The following is a 23,634-nucleotide window of genomic DNA, read 5'->3' as shown; positions in this document are numbered from 1 at the left end:
AATAGACAGTTCTGACATAGGAATCAACTGTGTCTCACACACACGCAAGCGCATTCATCTGGATATAAAAAGTAAACACTAATCCAATGATGCTATGACACTAATGAATCATAATCCTTGTATAGCATACTTAGGCAATGCACAAATGTGTAAATGCATACATACAAACGTGAATCAATTTAATTCAAGTGTACACTCCTCAGACATTTTAAAACATCATTCTTGATGCTGCTACAAATGTGGTGTTTTATTGTTTATTGTTTTTTTTTTCCTTTTATTAAGGCACAACTCAAAATACTAAACAATAATTGACAAAGAAATAGGAAGGGGAGAAATATAATCAGAAACAGTCAGAAAGAAGGACAGCACAAAAAAAGCAAGAAAGAAGGGGGTAAATAACAACATAAATATTTAAATATAGAAGAGAAAACAGAGGGACAAAAGGAAATAAAGGACAGATTTGAGAAAAAAAAATCAAAACTGAAGAACAACGTTTAAAGGTGAAATAATGTCAGTTAAAGAAGTGTGATTGAGAGTCTAGTACCTTCACACAAGTCATCTCCCTCAGACATGAGCTCGTCGTCGGAGCAAATGTTGAGCACATTCACCAGCATCTCCGTCACTGTGAACACACCAGATAATAGACATTTATGTTTATTTACCTTTTAGATACGTGCATGGCTGCTTTTCTCTATTATACATTCATTCATTATCTGTAACCGCTTATCCAGATCAGGGTCGCGGTGGGTCCGGAGCGCATATATAATTATACAGAAAGTTCTACCTCAATATTATTATATTGTTTTGCTTTTCCAATTTTTTTTAACGTTAATAGCAATTTGTGGAATCAATCAGTCTAAATGGGCAACATTTTGTGGGGAGAAATAAAAACGGGTTTGTTTTTTCTCCCTTTTGAAAATTGCAGGTATTAGCAGGTAATAAGGTTTTACACTAGGTACTAGAATACAGCTGCAAGGATTTAATTGCAGACACAAACGCTAGTGAGGTCAAATGCTGATTAGTTCTGGATCACAACTCATGATAATGGATCACTCCACACCACAGAAAACAGTTCCACAGTTCTACAGCTCAAACTTGGAGGGCTTTATATTAATCTTGGCTTTGGGCATTGTGAACGTCAACTAGTGTGGCTGCTCCAGAAAGCCTGTTCCATTGATCAGTGATATTCTACAGAGATTATACATTATACAACTGATTGCCTGTGTGAATAATTGATGCACATTACTTTTTTGACATAATGTACGGCAACTAATTTTTCAGCACAGAAAAGTTAGCAAAACGCCTCACAATTGGTGGGGGGGGGGGGTTGGTTTAACAATCAAAAGATTAATCTAATGAAATTAGACCACCACAAAAAAAAAAAAAGTTGATCCTGTTCTAGCAAAACATTCCAGTGTTCTACAATCCATCCCAAACAACTCAGTGACACTATCTGGACAAAGCTAGTGATGCACAATACGTCTTTGGCCTATATATTATTTGTCAATATTTGTGGCTTTTCTAATGATATCATCATCGGTCTGATATTGAAATTTTAGCCAATATTACAATTGATCGCTTAGCTCACACACACACACACACACACACACACACACACACACACACACACACACACACACACACACACACTGAGGTTAAATGACAGAAAAAGTGCTCTCAACCACCACAGTGCAGGAGCCCTTCTTACATAAAACATGTGAAAACAGAAATGAATGATTCAGCATCTGAATTTATATGATAAGCCTACATCCTGAGCTATTTCGAAGACACAACAGATGTATCCTGCAGGGCCCTAAATTACCCACAATTCTCTGCACACAAACAGCGTGTTGGAGAAAATAAACAAGACATGGCGAAAAACTGAGCTTCCGAAGTTTCAGGAGCAGAGTGAAATATTTGAAGTGTATTTGAAGCTTATTGCCATATTACAGTATTAACGTATATATTTTATTTAGTAGTATTGCATTTTCAATCCCATCCCAAATTTAAATGATTAAAGCTGAATTTTAAGGTTAAAGTATGAGTAATAAGATTTTTAAAATAGTACTAGCTAGCAGGATAATATTAATAAGCAAATTCAATCTATTTTTTAACTTAGTAGTGTTAGTGCTTCAAGGCAGATAAAATGAAAAACTTCAGAAATGCACAAACATTTAAGAAAATATTTGTGATGTCATCCGTGGGCGTGTAAAGCTAAGGCAATCCCAGAAAGAGCTCACAGCCTCAAATAAAGAGTTAATGTGCAATGGAACTTGATGTGGTCATTTACAGCATGTTATATAAAGAATAATAGGAAATGTGCTCAATTTGTGTATTTCTGGGGCTGTGTTCAGCTCAACATGAGGCACATTGGTTACTTTTCTCTGCTGTTCACAAACTCAGTGTGATGCTCAGAACTTTACAAGTGTGTCATATCTCACTCTGATCCAAATCCACTATAAACAAAGTATAAACAAAAGACCTTGTCATGACTCTGTCCATTTATTTATGGCTCTGGCCCCAAATTAAGCCACAGCGATGTTGGAACCAAGAAATCCTGCAACACTCCTTGCTCAGGACTTAGGTGCCCAGGCCCAAGGTTTGAAGAATCAGAAATGGAACCGGTCAAAGAACCAGAGATAGATTTTATGTATACATCACCTCATGCACATATTGGCCCTGTACTTAGTAAGCAATATGGCCTCCTTCTCTGTGCTCATATTGATCATATAACCATCACTGTGAATCATAAAGCAGTTCATAATAGAGCACTTGTGGAAATACATGACCCAGTGAAGCCTTATGCTCCCTCCTGCATTTTACATCTAGGCTTTCTCGCTGTAGAACAGCCCTCCAAACTTAATTCCATGGATTTTCCTTTTTCCAGACCTTTTTCTTGGAGAGCACCTTGACTGTGAAACACAGTTCCTGACACTACTGAGCATGCTCCTAACTTTGATAATTTTGAAAAGTCACTGAAAAATAGGTTTTAATATCAATTTTTACATTTAAATACTAATTAACACTAATTCAACTGTAACTAAATATTAATACATTACAATCAATATAATTAAATAACTGAACATATTTTTATTAAAATTTAAATGTAATGTTTTATATTCATTCTCTATTTTTGACTTTCTTTAATTTTTTTTGTATTTTTCATTCTAATTTTAAAGCCATTTTATTTTATATAAAGACATAACATTTTACTTTCTTTATTTCTTTATTATTTTAACCACTGGTCTGTAGAATAATTGGAATATAAAATAGTGCACTTCTATTCATGGCAAGGTTTCCTGCATAAATTTAACTATTGCCTGCCTCAAAACACCAGATCCAACACATGATTTGATTATCGGGGTTTGATTATTAGCTGAGGCATTGTGCAGGGCACTGGGAGCAGGATTAAAAGACACTGCCTCAGGGTATTGACTTGCACAAGAGCACCTGACCTAGTTGCCTTAATAAAACTCCATCTGAAAGCTCAAAGCTTAGAGTGTCCACACTGAAACTACATATAATCGCAAGGCCTGGCTATTCACAAGCCTGACAGCAGCTCTGTCCAATGTAATCTTTGTAACCTTGTAGTCCAAGGTCCAAAGTACTGGCCAAAAGCCTGATCCCTATTTCCCCCAAAGACTATGTGCAGTGTTTCCCTCTTCCCTGAGTGAGAACACACACCTTTCTCTCCAACAAAAGGCAAGGACCATGTGAAGACGTCCATGAAGTTGGGCAGCCAGTACGGATGAGGGGAGCAGTTGAACTGTCGGATATTCATGACATTGTTTTCATACTTCAGCACGGCAGCTGCGGAGAGAAAGCAAAGTCAGGAGATACCGGTTAAATATTGGACCAAGAAAAATCATGAAAAATTCTTTGATGTTTATTACAAATCTAAAAGAGCAAAAGAGTCATTTTCTCTACAGATACTTTTTATACTTAAACAAAGAAAATTCCTTAATTTAACAGAGATTCTGTATTAAAGCTACTTAATTCATAGACGCCTCATTGCCAGGGGCCCCACTATAGAGCATAAATTCATTCAGGGAATACAAAGGAATTTAATCCTTATCATATGTGAGTTGTAAAGAAAAATGTACAAGTAATGATCACATTCATAAAGTATGCATGTGTTTTTTTGTGGTGAAAATGAGTGCTCCTTTAAGGGTCAGTTTAACTACTACTACATCCATTAAATTCCTTACACATCTATTTGCCTTCTACAGTCATCAGACTGATATCACTAGTGTGCATGATTCTAGTTTAAAAAAAAAAACTAACAACTTGATGCATCTTGAAGGTGGGAGGAACTTCTGCAAACTAATCAAAGTTTTATATTCCTCATAAAAGTCAGTGTTCTCTCTCTCTCTCCAGTACCCTGCATGAATTGTAAAAATATTATGTACTACTACAACTAGTCAGAATCTCTTCAAAGAGACTAAGGAAATACATGCTGGTTACAGCAGTATGCAAACACTGACTGAAAGAAACTAAGCCTTTGGGAACTGAAATCTATGCCCTGGAAAACTTTAAGGGTAAGGATTAGGTGCATTCAAGGTTAGAGCTGGGCAATATGGCCAAAAATGTTATCACAATAAGTGTTTCTATATTGAAAATGTATTTTTAAATATGGAAATATTTTCAAAATATTTTCTATATTTATCACAATATTAATATTTTTCAGTGTGACAAAGGACATCCTAGTAAAAATATATTTTATATATATTGAATACACTGATAGCAGGAGTAAACGCGCCTGATAGCGTGCAGATGGCTGTGCTAACTGGAAATAGAAATGAAGGTTTATTGAGCTTTATAACCCAAAGCTTATCATCGTTATCGAGCAAAAATTCATCACGAAACAAAGCAATATTATTTCATCGCCTAGCACAATTCAAGGCCTATATTTCCTTTTTAATGAAGGATCTCAATTTTTTAATTATTATTATTTCTGGAATAGGCCAAATCCCAACCATGTCCAAAGTGTTCTTGTCCCAAAAAGTTGCCTTTGTAAACATCCCCAAAATGCTGAGTTTGCATAGTTGAGAACGCATAGTTTAAACCTAGTTCAGCACAAGACAAGACAAGTTTGTGGTGGGTAAATAGTACCTTTGTTGTTGTATACATCTAGGTAATTGGGAGCAGAGAAAATGGTGATTAATGAGGGGAATCCTGTCGTCTGGCTTTTCCTGTACATCCTGTACCTGCAGACAGAAACAGCCCATTTAAAAGCAACATTGTGGGCCTCAAACACTGCACACAAAGTGAATTTCTGAATCGGGAAGTTAGAACCCAGCATTCCCAAATTAAACTGTTTGTACATCACAAGACAGGCAAGGAAGATGAGGCTACACTCAGAGCTAAAATTAGCAAGCTTACTCCCAAAAAAGACACAAAACACATGTCAATTTAACAAGAAATGACTGGACCATGAGCTGCTTACCCTGCATCCTGAGCTTCGTGTGCTCTTATTACAGACAGCAGGTTATTGTTTGTCAGAAAGTCGCAGACAGCAGGATAACTGGAACATAGAGAGTGTGAGAGATAGAGAGAGTGAGAGAGACATGCTGCTTTACTTATTGATGCAGCATTTCAACATACAAGAAAAAAAAAAGTTCACCTTAAATGTGCCTTAAATTGAACCTGCTTGAAATTCAGTGCATCCTCAGGAAATCAGTGTTTCACTCGTGGCCATTTCTACAATTCGTCTGAAACATGGCCTTAGGCTTAGGTTAGATTGTCCAAATATCTATGCTTGCAGAACACATTTATAAGCCTTTCCTGGCAGCATCAACTGTGAAGGCCAACATTTCGGTACAGGAAGCCCTTAATGTGGCTACTGGCTTTTTTGTGAGGTTTTTGCTCTAACCCCATCCCACCTCTATATAGAGACCGCTCAGGCAATTACAACACCTGCATTTAGTTAGCATTCAGTTAGCGTGGCACAAACCAAGGCCAGCTGGACAAGCAAACAGTTCTCTCTCTCTCTCTCTCTCACACACACACACACACACACACACAAGTTTTGTGTAAAACAGGTCAGCGCCGTTTCCAGGAGCCAGCCATTTCCACACAAGGTTGGATGACTTAATGACTCTGTACGTAATCATAGGCACTAATGAATTGGAGAACACACACCGAGCTCTGACCACAACATGGACAAAGCTGACCTCATTTAAAAACAAACTGCTAAACTTCTGTAATAATATATATTAAAAACTTTTAATAATATATATCCTAGTGGTCTGAGGTGATAAGCAAATAAAACAAATAGATAAAACCATATACAGCAAAGATGCAATATTTAAAACATAAGGTGTAGTTACATATTCCAGTCTCCATTTCTGCCAGAGAGGGCACCAACACTTCACAGGACTTTAAAGCTGTAATTTTAAGGTAAAAATACTACCCATTTTTGCTAGATGTTTCACTGAACTGTAACAGGGAGAATGGAGCCTCTGACATTGCTACTCTAGGCTCAGCAGTGCAGAATTCGCATGCAACTCTTGGAGCCAAGCAGGATATCACCCACTCCCCCTTGATTTCAGGACAGTGCTAAGTGAATGACACTCTGCAACTGTAGGGGGAGCTCAGGAGCAAACATTCACCTTGTGTTACTTTAAGGTGTAAGGACAATAAATAAATAATTAATTTATTATATAAACTACAATACAAGAGCAGGCTATTGTCTTTCTGTTTCAGTGTGTTAAAAATCACATACACTCATTTTAACCATAAAAGTTCCAGTGTGATTTGTTGTGTTGATGAAACCTTAAACAAAATTTAAGACTAAACTTTACTGTTCTGATCCAGTTGTCTTTATACAGATTTTTCCTTGTACAGCTTACACTGCTGCATATATAATTTCTGAACCAGGAGTTTCAAATTATGGAAAACATAAATGAGGAAAAAGAACTATTCTAGAAGACTAATGGGCAGGTTTTGGGGCCTCAGGGACCCATTATCCTGGACAGTTTAGCATGTCCCTCATTCAGTCAAGTTTTGGAGGGTTTAATTATTAACTGATTGACAGGAGTTTAATGAAGTGGGTGGAAGAAATAAATAAAAAAAAAACATTCAACTCTGAGGGGCAGGGATGTCATGGTACTCTTGCAAAGGACGAACAGTTCACACCTGAAGAAGTAAGAACACCCTCGGACAGAGTTGTGATTAAAGTGCTCTGAAGTCTTCTCACTGCCGTAGTCCTCACCAGGATCTGCCCAGATCAGGTCACACATAGGGCCAAATGCTGGAGGTTCTTTAAATCTGTCTAGCTATGGACAGAATAAGGAGAGAGAGAGAGAAAGAGAGAGAGAGAGAGAGAGAGAGAGAGAGTGTCCATTATTCAGACTTTCACCACTTGTGAGACAAGAGGAGAGAAAAAGCACATAGTAAACACATTCATTTTTGTTTATGGCGAAGTCAGAATTATTCAAATTACTGCTGATAGACACCTAAAGGCAGATTGATGTACCCTACACCATAGCCTGCAGAGCACCTCGGAAACAACACAAAATGGAGGAGAATCTAAAATGCTATCCAAGGAAGTCTGGAAACATAACTGGAAACTCCTCTCCACATTACAAAGACTACCATACGGTAGCGACGTGAGCGTTCCCCAAACATCAGTTTGGATATCACGGAGTGTATGGAGCGGAGGAAGAACTTAAGGGAAACTGAAACATTGTATTTGCTTCTTACCTGGACATAACTGCAGAGCAGGACTGCAATATTAGTCGACATAATCATCAACGTCGATAGTAAACCATTGTCTACTCACAATTTCATTGTTGATTCATCAGTGAACCCCTTTGCACATAAGCACCATGTCATTATTTACTTTATAGCACCAAATGATCTTGTCACATAGTCCACAACACCACCTCCAATTTTTCAGAACTAATCTTCACAGCAGCCTACACCCAACCGTTCTCTGGAAACACCAAACAAAACTCACATCGCTCTGTCCTTAATATTTACACCTGGAGTACACCAGCATTTTCAACTTCTAAGATCACTTCAGATTTTGACATTGAAAATCACTACAGTCAAAGAGAAGCTGCTGCATCAGTGAAAAGCTAAAACATCGGTACAGCTCCGTATACACTTCCTAACTGCGACACAGTAAACAGGTCTTTATTTCCTGTGGAATGGTGGCGCATAATTCCGGAGCTCCTAGCGCCAAGCAATGGAAAATTTGGATGTAAAATGTTTGTGAATTCAAAGCATAGGGAGTGCCTTAGAGCAGTGCTCCTGGGGCGGTGTCCTATTACATGGGGAAGGCAGGATCAGCTTACAGCTCTCAGCGGGCGGGTCAGGAGTGATTGACCCCTCTGTCAACTAATACAAATCATTGGTCAGTGGGTGGGCTCAGCTGGGGGAAATTGCTCCAGTCAAGTATCAGCGGCCCAGGCTCAGAGTAAAGGGAACCCCATCCAGGCGAAAATCTTTTAGAATAAACTTACATTTACTTTTTTCATCACAGATAAAAGGAAACAAATAAAATCTTTGTTTTGTGACAGACTATTTGGAAAGTCCATCCATCCATCCATATTCTGTAACCGCTTATCCAATTCAGGGTCGCGGATAGGTCCAGAGCCTACCTGGTATCATTGGGCACAAGGTGGGAATACACCCTGGAGGGGGCAGGGCAACACACACACTCACACCTACGGTCACTTTTAAGTCCCAATCCACCTACCAACGTGTGTTTTTGGACTGTGGGTGGAAACCGGAACACCCGGAAGAAACCCACACGGACACAGGGAGAACACACCAACTCCTCACAGACAGTCACCCGGAGCGGTAATCAAACCCACAACCTCCAGGTCCTTGGAGCTGTGTGACTGCGCCACCGTGCCGCCTTATTTGAAATGTTTTGGGTACAATTTTCCAACCTTTAGAACAGACTGTGTTAGCAACCTACAAGATGTGTCATTCAAAAAGGACACATTCTAGTCAGAAATACAAACAACCCAACCCATTCCACCTTAAAATGGTGCTGCAGTTTGCTTCCCTTTTCCAACTATTTCTGTTTAATATTTAATTGTTGACTAATGCACTAATCAAAAAAATACTGGACTACAGAAATAATCTTGAGTTGCAGTTATACCTAAGTATACACTGCAAACCTTTGTGCCTATCACGACTGAAAAGAAGTCAGCAAACAAGTGTCTGTACAATTATTACTAATTAACCCAGATAAAATAACATTTCAGACATCTACAAAGCCATAAAACTGTCCTTAGGTTATACAGAGAATCTGACTGTGGATATAAACTGGCCTCCAATTCTGCCTTTAAATGCTGTTTGAAGAACTTGAAGCTTCTTGACCTCCCACTACAAATATATAACTTGCGACAAGTTCTAGGCTCGTCTCTCAGCTTTACAGTAAATAAAGTGTCAGGGTTAAATTTTATCGCTCAATAGTGCATCTTTAACGAGGGCAAATACAGCCAGGCTGCTACTTACTTTTCTGATGTCATCTAAGCAGTTGATTTCTGGCGAGAGGCCTCCGTGAACGCAGAGGAACTGTTGGTTGAGGAGAGCAGCAAGAGGCAAACAGTCAAATGCCTCCATGCAGGCATCATACACCCGTTCTGAGTACTTGATTTTACCTGTCAAAACAAAAGCAAGCGGCATGGAAGGGGCTGACAGCTTTGGAAAGTTGAAGTCTAAAAAAATTATTTAAAGCTAAGTTATGCAGTGTGGCATTTCCCTCTATAAATGTAAGGATAAACAGAAAATATCATTTGACAATTTCCTCGCCAATTTCAGGCATTAATAATTCCAATTGCTATCTAGGTCTCCCTTCCGTCGTGTAATGTTACCAAACTAATAGGAAATATATGAAGCATCATTGAAGTTCAACATGTTTCAAAGACAAACACTATCAGTTCAGTGGGGTGAACTATTGGCAGTTTTCCACTGCATTGTACTTACTTTACTCTACTCTGATTTTTTGCTTTTGCATTAGGTAACTTTGGCACCTGGTACCCGGAACCGGATACTTTTTTAAAACCTGCTCACTCGTGGTCCCAAGAAAGCAGAGTTGGGACTAAAACATGACATGTTAACCTTGCAGAGCACTGATTGTCCAGAGAGACATGTGCAGACATCCAGCACAAACTAACCATTTGTGAACTCTCCAAGCTACAGTGTAGCTATCACATTTGTTTTAATCTGTCTCACAATGGCAGCTCATTACGCTACAAACTTTTGGTTCGTGGACAATAAAAGACTCCAGCGAGAGCTGGACGGTGCAACAAGGAATGAAAGTTGTTTACTGATCTGTCTGAACTCACGCATGGCAAGCTGGGCTCAGTCTCAGAAAACAAACAAAAACACACAAATGCATAATGATTAAACAATGCTTAACATTACAGCTGTCATTGTGGTTTCCAAAGCCTGTGGTTCCCCTTCAGACGTCACTGGCTAAGTTTTGGGGGAACCATTGTAGTGGGAAACCAACCAGGTAAAAGGTACCATGCAGTGGAAAAGCACCATATAATCACAGTGACTTTAAATGCTGCACTGTCATAGAACACCATTTTTTTAAACACCAGTTTGTTGAAGGCCTTTTCAGATCTGTTACAGTACAGCACTGCTTCATTCCATCTGAAGCATGGCTGTCATAATTGTTTAAGCAGGCTTTGTGAAATTCAAAGCAATAGTCCACTTGAATCAGATGCAACCCTGTAACATCTCATCATCTAAAGATGAAGGACCCTATCTATGGCCAACTGCACCACCCAGAATTCACTAATGACCACAGGCAAAGCAGTTGCATAAACTGAACAGGAGCTAAGAGCTGGGGGGGCTCCTATTCAACTCGGTTCAGACGAGCCTAATTAGAACTCATTATCAGTTGTGTGTACACTCTTTCAGGAGCTTATTAAGCTTATTATTGCTGTAGTGTCTGAGCTCAACTTCCTCATTAATCTGCCTCGCTTTCAGAAGCTCCTGCAATAGGCCTCAGATTCATCTGCCAAGTTTTATTTATACATGCCCATTCAATGCACAACAAGGTCAGATGAAGAGCACATCTAAATGAAGATGTGGCCACTGTCAAACCTGGCTCTCCTCTTTGTTATGCAAAAGGGCTCTAACCTAAACTGAGGACGGACAGTAGATTCATCTATGTTTTTGCACACAAAGGGATGGGTTCTTTTCAAGCTTTATCAGATCTTTATTCTACCTTTTCCTTTTCCATTCAAACTTCATCTACTTCAATGTTTTTTATAGCTTGGGGTGTTGCTCATTATGCTCAGCATATGGTAGTTCCTCTTTCATTCAAGTAATGTAAGTTATTCTTGGTTATGTTAAGTCAGCAATACTATATAACCCCCGAATTTCCCTTTGAATTTCTCTGCACTGTCTGGTCCAAATCATGCTGGTTGGGAGTTTATGGAATTTTGACAGATTGTAAACAGCAGGGTGCGTTTGCCATTTAGATCAAAATGATCAAAGAAATAAATAAATAAAAACAGACACAGAATAACATTACGACCACCTTCTTGTTTCTACACTCACTGTCCTTGTTTTTGTCCTGTGGGTGCCTGACCATTGAAGAATATGTTGAAAGGGGGCAAACAGCCTGCAGAGCATCAGATGAACTATTGTCTGTAATTTTAGACTTTTGTAGACACCTGCATGGTTAGTGGAGCTAAGAGAATGGACAGTGAGTGTAGAAACATTGAGGTGGTCATAATGTTATGGCTGAACAGTGTATAAGTTTAATAATAACAATTGTGTTAAAAGAAAAATCAAGCGATAAGCACACCACAAGCCTTTATGTATTCTCTGCATCACCAGAGTGTCTGCATTAGGAGAGGCGTTGACTCACATTCCTGTTTGAAGGTGAAGTACTCTGTGAGGTGTCGGCACTCGTGGTTTCCTCTAAGGAGGAAGAGGGTAGTGGGGTGTTTGATCTTCAGTGACCACAGGAACAAAACACACTGCAGACAGAGAGTGCGAGAAAATGAGTGAGACAGACTTGTATTAAATAAATGCTTAGAAATTTTGATTTGTGATTGCCATGTCACAGGTGTGGGGTTGTATCAGTAATTTCTTGTGTAAATTCATTCATTCATTCATTCATTATCTGTAACCGTTTATGCAGTTCAGGGTCACGGTGGGTCTGGAGTCTACCCGTAATCATTGGGCGCAAGGCAGGAATACACCCTGGAGGGGACGCCAGTCTTTCACAGGGCAACACACACACACTCACACCTACGGACACTTTTGAGTCGCCAATCCACCTACCAACGTGTGTTTTTGGACCGTGGGAGGAAACCGGAGCACCTGGAGGAAACCGGAGCACCCGGAGGAAACCCACGCGGACAAGGGGAGAACACCAAACTCCTCACAGACAGTCACCCGGAGCGGGAATCGAACCCACAACCTCCAGGTCCCTGGAGCTGTGTGACTGTGACACTACCTGCTGCCCCACCATACCACCCTATTGTGTAAATTTCCCAGAATAAAACAAGTTAATACAAAAAATGCATGCCATAATACAATTTGTATCGCTAGCTAACAGAAAGCTGCAATCTTGCAAATTGTAATTGCAAAATAATTTAGCAGCCTTGCAGCCGTACTACAAAGACTTAGTCATTATGTTAGCGTCTGATTAATACAACCTCTAGTTGTATTTTCTGAGGGACTAAAATATTAGCTGATACCATTTTATATTTTGATTTTCATTTTAGTTTAAGAGTGCTTTACACACAGGTATGAATCAATTATCAGACTTAATCCCATACAGCACACATTCATTCATTATCTGTAACGCTTATCCAGTTCAGGGTCGCGGTGGGTCCAGAGCCTACCTGGAATCATTGGGCACAAGGCAGGAATATACCCTGGAGGGGGCGCCAGTCCTTCACAGGGCAACACATTCACTCACACACTCATACCTACAGACACTTTTGACGTGTGTTTTTGGACTGTTGGAGGAAACCCACGCGGACACAGGGAGAACACACCAACTCCTCACAGACAGTCACCCGGAGCGGGAATCAAACCCACAACCTCCAGGCCCCTGGAGCTGTGTGACTGCGACACTACCTGCTGTGCCACCGTGCCGCCCCAGCACACACTCACTGTTAAATAATAAAAAGTCACAACTGCAGTTTTCAAAAGCATTAATTTGTCTCATTGATTTTAATAGCTTAGATACTGGACTCCTAATACAGCCATGACAATGACTTCAGGGCATGACAGGACTTCTATTGCTTCTATACTTTCATACTAACAACCACTGAAGGGAGAATAATTTAATTTGCTAATTAATAGTTGACAGATTAATTGATTGTACAAATAATTGTCAGTTTCAGTTGTAGCTGTCAGACTATTGTTGCTTCTGCATTAATGTATAATTAGAATCGTCAGTAGCAAAACCTAAGACATTTAAACCCTACAGGAGAAGGAAAAACACACTTCTGTTTATGTAGCAAGGCCATTTCTGTTGGTTCATTTATAGTGTTCACATAAAGTTAATGCAGTGTTTCAAGATGTTGATTTGACAGCTGAACCATGAGAAATATATTTTAAAGTTTAAAGCAATCCATTCCTGGAGTCCTGGAACCCCCTTCCCCTAACACACACACACACACACACACACACACTTTCTGGTTCAGCTTGCAGAAGTGTTGATAATTAGCTGATGAGATGACTCAGCTGTGTTGGTGAAGAAAAAAGCAAAACTCCACTGAGGGGGACTCCATCATTCCATCACTCCAGTAAAGACAGAACAGCAGGAAAGTGATGGACGCTGAACTGAAATGAACTTCACAAACTGATGGCGTACATACTAACTGATGGGGAGATACACTAATTCCAAAATGAATTATTCCAAAAGACAGGAACCAGGTTACTTAATAAAAACAATCGCTCATTTCCTGTATCGCTTCATCCCATTCAGGGCTGCGGTGGTCCAGAGCCTATCCGCAATCACTGGGTGCAAGGCAAGAACACACCCCGGGTGGAGCAACAATCCATCAAAAGGCATTACACATTCACACCTACTGAAAGCCACGCAGACACAGAAAGAACACAACAAACTTGGGATGTCTCAATCCGATCTCAAAGATCAGTGTTGGCGCCGATCACAGTATTATTTTACTGATCTGTATCGGCTTTACTGGGCTCAAATTGATCCTCCACTTCCTCTAGGCGGCAAGCTCACACAAACCCCTCTTCCTGTAGAACCCTTTGTAAATGTTGTTGTGATTTGTCTCTGCTGGCCACCGTAGCGGACACACTACTGATCTGTGAGGGGACGTGATTAGAGTCAGCAACCGTATTTGGACATTAAATGCCATGTTGTGTTTTGAACCCGTATGGGACGCGATTTATCCCGTATTTTTGTGGCGAGACTTATTTGAGACACGCTGCTCTCCCTCAGCCAGAGGGAGGGGTAGATACTCTGCATCTCTTAAACAGTGAATGCACTTCTCATTGGTCATCACTTTTATTTAGCCAATTAGCAGCAAGACTTAGCTCTCCATCATTTAGTGCTGCTACCAATGGAGTCACAGTCCCACCTAAAGGGTTTTGTTTTGCGGATGTGCTGAGATCGTCTAATGTATTTTACTTTGACCACAGCACAGATTTCTCCTGCCTATCGGACCATCTGAGGCTGAGCCATAACCTATGTATATCAATGGTGTAATTAGACATTACATAAACATTTAATTCTTATTCTGCCCCGTCCCAACTTCTTGAGTGGGTTGCAGGCATTAAATTATAAATGTGTTTATATTTACAAAATACAATCAAAGTTGAACAAAAAGAAAAGAAAAAATAGGCAGATTGTTTTTTATTGCTTTTTACAACACCTCATAGAACACCTCAAGAAATACAACAATGCCGTGTAACTGATTCAGTGGTAAGCACATGGTTGTGGCTCTTAATTAAAAACTGAACAGATGGTGAATATGTTCAGGAAAATCTGCAGAAATACAGCATCTAAATCAGAGAGCACTCTGAGTAATTTACATGTCTAGCATGGCATGCACCAAAACTATCAAAACAGCTGACAACAACCAAGCACCGAAAGCAGAAAAGGTACAGTAGTGGAACACACTCGCTGGTGCATGCACATGCACACACACACACACACACACACACACACACACACACTCATTAGCCTTCATTGAGCCTCCTCTCCTCCTTCACATTAACATTCTGCTCCCACTCGGCTCCTAAAGAACACAGCACCCAGGAAACCAAGGACAGGTGCACATTCAAATACCAACTGAAGTAATAGTGCTGTGTGTGTGTGTGTGTGTTGTGGGGTAGGGGCTGTAAATCAGCCCACGCATAAGGACAAATGAGCACAAAATTACAGGTAACAGAGAGAGAGATGGAAAGTGACAGGCAGTGAGGGACAGAGAGGGAAAGAAAGAAGATGGAGGGAAAAGGGATAGAGAGATATAGCCTGAGACAGACAGAAAGGGTCAGAGAGAGAGTCATAACTTGAGACACAAAAGGACAAAGATGGAGATACAGTGAGTGAGATACATACAAATGATGAGAAAATGAAAAAGAAAAAAAGTGTAAGAAAAAGGAGATAAGTGAATAGAGTGAGTAGAAGAGGTAAATCTGGGAGAAATTAGCAACCTCTCTCATTCTCTCACCCAACCCCCACCCCTTTCTTTCCTTCTCTCTCTCTCTCTGTGTCAAGGGCAAACAAAATTCCAGTTCTCTCTTTGTATCCGACAAGTGGTGAAAGTCTGAACTAATGGACTCTCTCTGTGTGTGTGTGTGTGTGTGTGTAACAGAATTATAATCTCCTGGATCATACAGAGGGCAGCACGGTGGCGCAGCAGGTAGTGTCGCAGTCACACAGCTCCAGGGGCCTGGAGGTTGTGGGTTCGATTCCCGCTCCGGGTGACTGTCTGTGAGGAGTTGGTGTGTTCTCCCCGTGTCCGCGTGGGTTTCCTCCGGGTGCTCCGGTTTCCTCCCACAGTCCAAAAACACACGTTGCAGGTGGATTGGCGACTCGAAAGTGTCCGTAGGTGTGAGTGTGTGAGTGAATGTCTGTGTGTCTGTGTTGCCCTGTGAAGGACTGGCGTCCCCTCCAGGGTGTATTCCCGCCTTGCGCCCGATGATTCCAGGTAGGCTCTGGACCCCCCGCGACCCTAAATTGGATAAGCGGTTACAGATAATGGATGGATGGATGGATGGATCATACAGAAACAGACAACCTCAAAAGAGGAGGAGGAGCCTATGACAAAACAAACTGGTCTCTTCAGGCAAGTACAAAAGAGAATAGAAGAGGAGCTTGGGTCAACATGACAGAACCCACCTAACTCCATTTAATCCCATTTCAGAATTGTCTTTCTACCTTAAACTGTGCAACCGTTACTTTCTGATGCCTCTGTTCCACCTTAAAGGATGCAGGCTGAGAAATGCTGCTGCATCTTTTCAGGTGGAACTGAAATATGACAAATAAACAAACCCTGTTTCAGCCTCATTTCAGTTGCTACTCTATCACAGCTGCCAACAGAAAAGCATATTTAATGACAGGTCACTGCAGACATTACTTCACAAGCCCAACCAAAATCAGCTGTGTGAATGTGATGTGTGAAAATGGCTAAGAGTTGTAACTTTAATCACATCTTTCAAAGGCAACATCAGTGGTTGCACTCAAGTTCTGGTTCTCTTAGCATTCGCATTGACATATTAGACATTAAACAAGACGATCCACAATAAAAATGTAAAAACAAATGTGAAATAATGGTGAAAATATCCAACAATCTTTTGGTTAAGATTAAAACTGATGTTATCCAGAAGACAGTGGGGCGAGATGTCCCTGATGGGGGTGTCTGCGGACCCTGCTCTTTACCTCGGCTTCTTTCATCTATGACATTTAGAGAAGTTGCATGGTCTCCATCAAAAGAGCTCCAGAAACCCCCAGAAAATCAATTGACCCATATTGGAGAGGCTGTTGCCCATCAACACTTACAAAACACAACCAGGTTAGTGACAGAAAGTTTACTTTACATACATACAAGGTTTTACTTAAGTCAATATTTTACCCAAGAAGCAGTTTTTATGGAGTATGGCTGTACACTACCCTGTCTCTGTCTCTCTAACCCCAATCTAACCCCTTTCCTCTGTCTGTCCGGGTCTAGGATCTGCCAGCAGGCCAAATTCCCCCTGCCATCTGTTAAAGCATAATCAACAAAGACTAGCTGGTTATCACTCCATAAACTAACCCTCAAAAGCTCACACTCTCCATCTATGGGTCAGCAGTCTCTGGACACCAGGTGGTCTGTACCCCAGAGTCCCACATTTAAGATCTGCAGCCTGGCTGCTGCCATTCTCACAGCCTGCCTGTCTTAAGCACTCTGGGAGCTGTCACGTCCCTGGCTTAGCAGACACAAAACATAGATTAAGGGCCTTTCAATATCACTGGGCAGATAAAAATGGACTATATTAAAGGTGCAATCAGTAATTTTTCCAGTGATTCATCCTCTTTTTTAATAAACAGCTAATAAAAATGATACTGACACCTAGTTGTCCGGATGGCATTCTGTTCTGTCCCATTTTAATCACGCCCACTCCCATGTGGGGGGCACCTTCTATTGAGCATTCCGATACTACAAAGCAATTTGGTTGTAATCTCATTGAGTTGCACATTTAAGAAAAAAATAATAACAGTAAATAATCACTTTTACACACATTGAGTGCTACTTTTTGGTGGTCAGGATAACTACAGTTAAGAACAACACTCAAACTTCTCAAAATATTCATCAATAGGGCTGACAGATTAATTATGCTTATATCAAAACTGCGAAATGAAAGTGCAAGTTTCAAATGGCAAGAGCAAAACTAAATGCTGACATTATCAACAACAATATCTCAAGAAGTTGCTTGTATATAATAAAGTACAAATGTTATAACTCATAAAAACAGACCGGGTCCATGTGTTTTAGGTAGTAATTGCAACTGAACTGTACTTCTCTTTTCATTTTTAGCCTAAAATAAAAAGCTGAAAGACCAAAGTCTGTGGTTTGACTGAACCATAAAACAGCACAGCAACAACACACAATCATGTTATAGAAGTACCGTGTTTCCCCAATAGTAAGACACCCCCGATAGTAAGACGCAGTGCGGGTTTTAGGGGGGTCGGCTAATGTAAGACTTACCCCGAAAGTAAGACATAGTAAACTGTACGTTGGAAAAATATAAGCCATAGTACCGGTACCTTTTGCTGCATTAACTGCGGGATGCGGACGGTTAGAGCGGGATGCGGACGGATCTGGAGCGGAACGAGCGGAGGGATGTGGAGGCCGCGGGAGCAGCAGTAATGTTGTCCGTGGTCCAACACGCAGCCATGGTTGTCATGGAATAAATCTGTTTTATCTTCCAGTATAACATATTCAAACTGTTCGTTCTTACCGTTTTTCATTGTTTTACATGTTATATATGGATATACCGTCATGATACGGTTGTAACAAGACATTCTAGGCACTTGCTTTTATAAAACTCTTTTATGGTGAATACCATACTGTTCAGGTTGTTAATAAATGTTAATTTTATGGTTAAAACAAAAATCGACATTTTTTACCAATATAAGAAATACCCTGAAAGTAAGACATAGTGGGACTTTTGGAGGTAAAAAGAATGTATGACACTGTCTTACTTTCGGGGAAACACGGTAGATGTGCTGAATCTGACCCTTACCCAAGTCAGACATTTTTGAAAAATGACGTCTGAGCCTGTCTGTTAAATAAAATAATTAAAGCTCTAAAAGACAAATCACTAACCTCTATACTGAAGTAGCCTCGATCTACGTAGTCTCCCAGGAACAAGTAGCGTGTCGTATCAGGTGAGCCTCCCACTTCAAACAGCTTCATGAGGTCAAAAAACTGACCATGGACATCACCACACACTAAAATAATCACAAAACAAAAGGTCCAGTCAGTAGAGGGCATTATAAAACTATGTTTTTTTATGTTTCTTTTTTTTGTTTGTTTTATGTGCAGAGCATGATTTTCCAGATAAAAATAGACATCTTCATGAGTTAGTAACCACCAACTCATTACACGTATCATTAAAAGAAATTTGATTTAGATCAATTGTCTGTCAATAATGCCCATGTGAAATATTCTGGTCATATATTTACTCCAAGGATTTCACCAAACACCAAAATAAACCAGCTTTCAGTTACAAACAAAACAAAGTCCCTGGCTGTGTCCAAAAGTGCCCTAGTCACTATATAGAGCACTAATCTGGGGGTTCTACCATTTTTTTTTACTGTACACAAGCATAACATATTGCACAAATTTCAGTGTATCAAAAAAATACCACAATGGACCAAGTAATGTACAACCAAAGTACTCTAGCAGATAGCTGTTACACATAACACACGGCATTATTTTAGTTTGAAGATTCACGTTTAGCCAAAAAAGGCTACAGAGAGAAGAAGTTGCAACCTCTCCACAAACCCCTTACTAATTATTTAGTGGATTCTTTGAGAATATATACTTCAGACTTTAATGAAGACTTGGTTTATTATTTGATTTGTTTATATTTTACTCAGTGGTTATACTAAACTGGTGGTATGATGTTTAGAATGTTTATGTGATGGAATTTGCCAGTGCTTAATATTGAGCAATCCTGCATATAGCAATGTCCAAAATCATTTATTACCCTGATTTATGTTCCCCATACTGGTGCTGGTCATAAAATTAGAATATCATGAAAAAGTTTATTTATTTCAGTAATTCTTTTCAAAAAGTGAAACTTGTATATTATACTCATTCATTACACACAGAGGACCACTGACAACTTACACAAGCAAGGCAAGATACAAAAGGTAATTGCTAAAGAGGCTGGCTGTTCACAGAGCTCTGTGTTCAAGCACATTAATAGAGAGGCGAAGGGAAGAAAAAGATATACAAGCGATAACCACACACTGGAGAGGATTGTGAAACAAAACCCATTCAAAAATATGGGGGAGATTCACAAAGACTGGACTGCAGCTGGAGTCAGTGCTTCAAGAACCACCACCACACAGACATATGTAAGACATGGGTTTCAGCTGTCGCATTCCTTGTGTCAAGCCACTCTTGAACAAGAAACAGCGTCATAAGCGTCTCGCATCCAAAAAGGACTGGACCGCTGCTGAGTGGTCCAAAGTTATGTTCTCTGATGAAAGTAAATTTTGCATTTCCTTTGGAAATGAAGGACCCAGAGTCTGGAGGAAGAGAGGAGAGGCACAGAATCCACGTTGCTTGAGGTCCAGTGTAAAGTTTCACAGTCAGTCAGGGTTTGGGGTGCCATGTCCTCTGCTGGTGTTGGTCCACTGTGCTTTCTCCAAGTCCAAGGTCAGCACAGCTATCTACCAGGATGTTTTAGAGCATTTCATGCTTCCTGCTAATGACCAACTTTATGGAGATGTAGATTTTCTTTTTCCAACAGGACTTGGCACCTGCACACAATGCCAAAGCTACCAGTACCTGGTTTAAGGACCATGGACTGACCTTAACCCCATAGAAAATCAATGTGTTATTGTGAAGAGGAAGATGCAATAGGCCAGACCCAACAATGCAGACGAGCTGAAGGCCAATCTCAGAGCAACCTGGGCTCTCATAACACCCGAGCAGTGCCACTGACTGATCGATTCCATGCCGCGCCGCATTGCTGCAGTAATTCAGGCAAGAGGAGCACCAACTAAGTATTGAGTGCTGTACATGTTCATACTTTCACATTCATACTTTTCATTTGGCCAGCATTTCTAAAAATGCTTTTTTTTTTGTATTGGTCTTGGGTAAAATTCTAATTTTCTGAGATATTGAATTTGGGGTTTTCATTAGTTGTCAGTTATAATCATCAAATTAAAAGAAATAAACACCTGAAATATATTAGTCTGTATGTAATGAATGAGTATAATATACAAGTTTCACTTTTTGAATGGAATTACTGATATAAATCAATTTTTCATGATATTCTTATTTTATGACCAGCGCCTGTATATAGTGAGTAATGCGGGGAATAGTGAGTATTCCCTTCTATTCCATCTCTAGGGTCTGGGGCAGCATATCACTATATTTTAACAACATGAAGGACTAAGTTAAAAAATAAACAGCTTAAAAGCCTAATTATGTCCTACTGAGTTTTAGCTTTTCAAAGGTAGCCCATACATTTCTGACCAGTGAAATAATCTTGCTTATTATCTCCAGTTTCCCCATATCAGTTCAGTCAATGGAGCTCAACACACTTAAATGAGCATACTAACTATTCAAATTCTGCTAAAAGAAACCTATATTGCCTCGCATCTTCCTGAGTGATTGAGTAGAGAGATTGCCACCCATACACCCACACTGTTGGAGATCAGGCCATGGATGGCTGAGGTAGGAGATTAAAGTCACAGTCTTTAGGACCAAGACAGGAGAGCTTACGTACTAAGACTATTTTTAACATTGCTGTGTAATGCCACATGTGCTTTGAAAAATGTGGTCGAGGAAAAAAAAAATGCTGTGATGTATTCGCTGCCCTTTCCTATCAACTACCTCATATCCTTCACACTTGCACAAAAAAAAGTTAAATAAATAAATTATAAACACACTGAGCTTCTTTTCGATGCATATTTTGAGAAATAAGAATCATTTCCAATGATACAATACATGCAAGAGAAACAAACGAAGACAACAATGGGATATTTGATTACAATAATACGCCATTTCTGCAAGCAGAGAAGAATGTCATTTGCAACTTGAATTAACAGGTAAAGAGAGGAAATCTCAAAGTAGCGGTAAAAGAGCACATAATATAGGCAGGAATTAAAGACAAGTGCCTATAAAAAAGCATCAGGCTCAGCCTCAAGCTCGAAGGAGACTTCCACCTCCGCACACCCTTACATCAGTCCTGCAGTGACAAGGCAGCCGTCACTTAGCAACAAAGGTAGCCAAGGCGAGCATGCATTAAGTCTGAACCCTCGCTCAGTGGCAGGAAGAGGCTGGCACCCAAGCCTGAGTTTTGCTGAAGAGGGCCAGGCTGGACGGCCAGTGTCAAAAGCGAAGATCCAACCACACCATGATATGAATTGGCTCCAGGCTAGATAGCTAGTAGATATTTTAACAGTCGTACAAGGCTTAAAAAGAGACTTCAAGTACAAGGTTATACTTGAGCTCCCAAGTGGTGCAACCATTTAAGAAATGGCAGGACCGGTCTCTGAGAAAGTTTCACTCAGTGAGATTCTAGCCCATGCAGGTTAAAAGAATCTGCACTTATGGTGTTTTTCCACTGCATGGTACCTACCCTACTCAACTCTACTCACTTGGTACTTGGTTGGCTTTCAACTACAAAGCCTCCCTATATGTACAAACTTATATGATTGCAATTTATTGGACCACTGCCACACTTTAGCCAACATTTTTGAAGACAGTTCCAATTATCTTGTATGTATGTCAAAATATTGTCATGCATATGTTTTGACACTGTTTTCAGTATTTAAAACATAGTACATTTTGTGTTTTTCTTGTTCAGCTTTGAAATATATGAAACACAAGGACATCTAAAGCTTCTTTATGTGTCGCATATTACCCCTTATTTTCCCATTTTAATTGTGTGGTCTGGATTTCAGTTCTACATCAAACCACATCTAAGCATAAAGCCTTCACACACTGGCTTCTTCTTGAAACACTGGAATCTGCCAAACAGTCAGTGTAACATTTCATACATTAGAACTAATAAATTTGTTTCTTGAAGCCCACCACGCGCCTCACATGGACTCTAGCCCACTCACTTGGCCGCATCCTTGTTGCCAGGTAACAGCCAATTTACATTTCTTCAAAAAAGGGGCCAGTGCATCATTAGTGTTGGAGCTAGTTTCTCGGATTACAGCAGGACCACCACACTTATGTGGGTGGTACAAGCTCACATGGCAAAGAACCTGTGATCTACATATCAACTTTTTCAGGAAATGTAAGGAAAACCTAAGAAAAAAAAATAAGCAATAGAACGCGAGAGGGAGTGTATCAAGAAATAACAGCACGGCTGTGCTGCGGCGCAAGAAGGAGCCAAAGGCGAGTGCTGTAGTTCATCTCAGCTGTGCTGTTTCTTCATGATAACACATAACCTCAACTGTTCTATTGCTTTTATACAACAGTTCGGGTAATAAATCATGAAACATATAAATGGAGATGTGAAAGTGGTATCAAAAATGTTTATGAAATTAGTAAATCTTTCCACCAGATTATAGTTCCTCAACAAGTAGCTTGTTAAGTCACAATAGCAACTCTACTGCACTGCACTCGCAACCCAGACTGGATCAGCCTCAGCTCACCACTACAGTATCACTGCCGAATAAACTACCCAGACCCATAATCTGCTGAAAAAACTAGTCCAGATAAACCAGCCATAATGCATTTTACTTTTAATATAGCTAGCTACATATTTCCATATTGAACCATGGTTGTATGACTTAATTTTAAACATGTTGTGCTTAGTTCTAAACCCTCAGTCATGACTTACATGTAATGTTCTATGTAGGGAATGGGGAATGATTTGAGAGTTCCTCACAAACGCTAAGGATGGTTACAGCAACTGAATCTTCAATGGGCTTTCTCTCCACTGGCATCTGTTTTCTGTCTTAATTTTTCTTGTTTTTGTGTT

The 23,634-nt window shown here is 40.0% G+C and overlaps 1 protein-coding gene across 2 annotated transcripts in view; it reads right to left on the bottom strand.

The window, feature by feature from the left end:
• Window positions 1-23,634, bottom strand: part of LOC136676242 (protein phosphatase 3 catalytic subunit alpha-like) — a 58,703-nt gene that overhangs the window by 14,442 nt on the left and 20,627 nt on the right. For both annotated transcript variants that reach the window (XM_066653098.1, XM_066653099.1), the window contains exons 3-10: window positions 18,783-18,907; window positions 11,849-11,960; window positions 9,475-9,620; window positions 7,138-7,277; window positions 5,447-5,524; window positions 5,113-5,207; window positions 3,685-3,810; window positions 545-622 (exon numbers count right to left, since the gene is read on the bottom strand). In XM_066653098.1, the coding sequence (XP_066509195.1) occupies window positions 545-622; window positions 3,685-3,810; window positions 5,113-5,207; window positions 5,447-5,524; window positions 7,138-7,277; window positions 9,475-9,620; window positions 11,849-11,960; window positions 18,783-18,907 (900 nt within the window). The remainder of the gene's footprint in view (window positions 1-544; window positions 623-3,684; window positions 3,811-5,112; window positions 5,208-5,446; window positions 5,525-7,137; window positions 7,278-9,474; window positions 9,621-11,848; window positions 11,961-18,782; window positions 18,908-23,634) is intronic.

Source organism: Hoplias malabaricus, chromosome X2, assembly GCF_029633855.1.
Source record: "Hoplias malabaricus isolate fHopMal1 chromosome X2, fHopMal1.hap1, whole genome shotgun sequence".
Lineage (NCBI taxonomy): Eukaryota > Metazoa > Chordata > Actinopteri > Characiformes > Erythrinidae > Hoplias > Hoplias malabaricus.
This window is presented reverse-complemented; position numbering and strand designations above follow the sequence as displayed.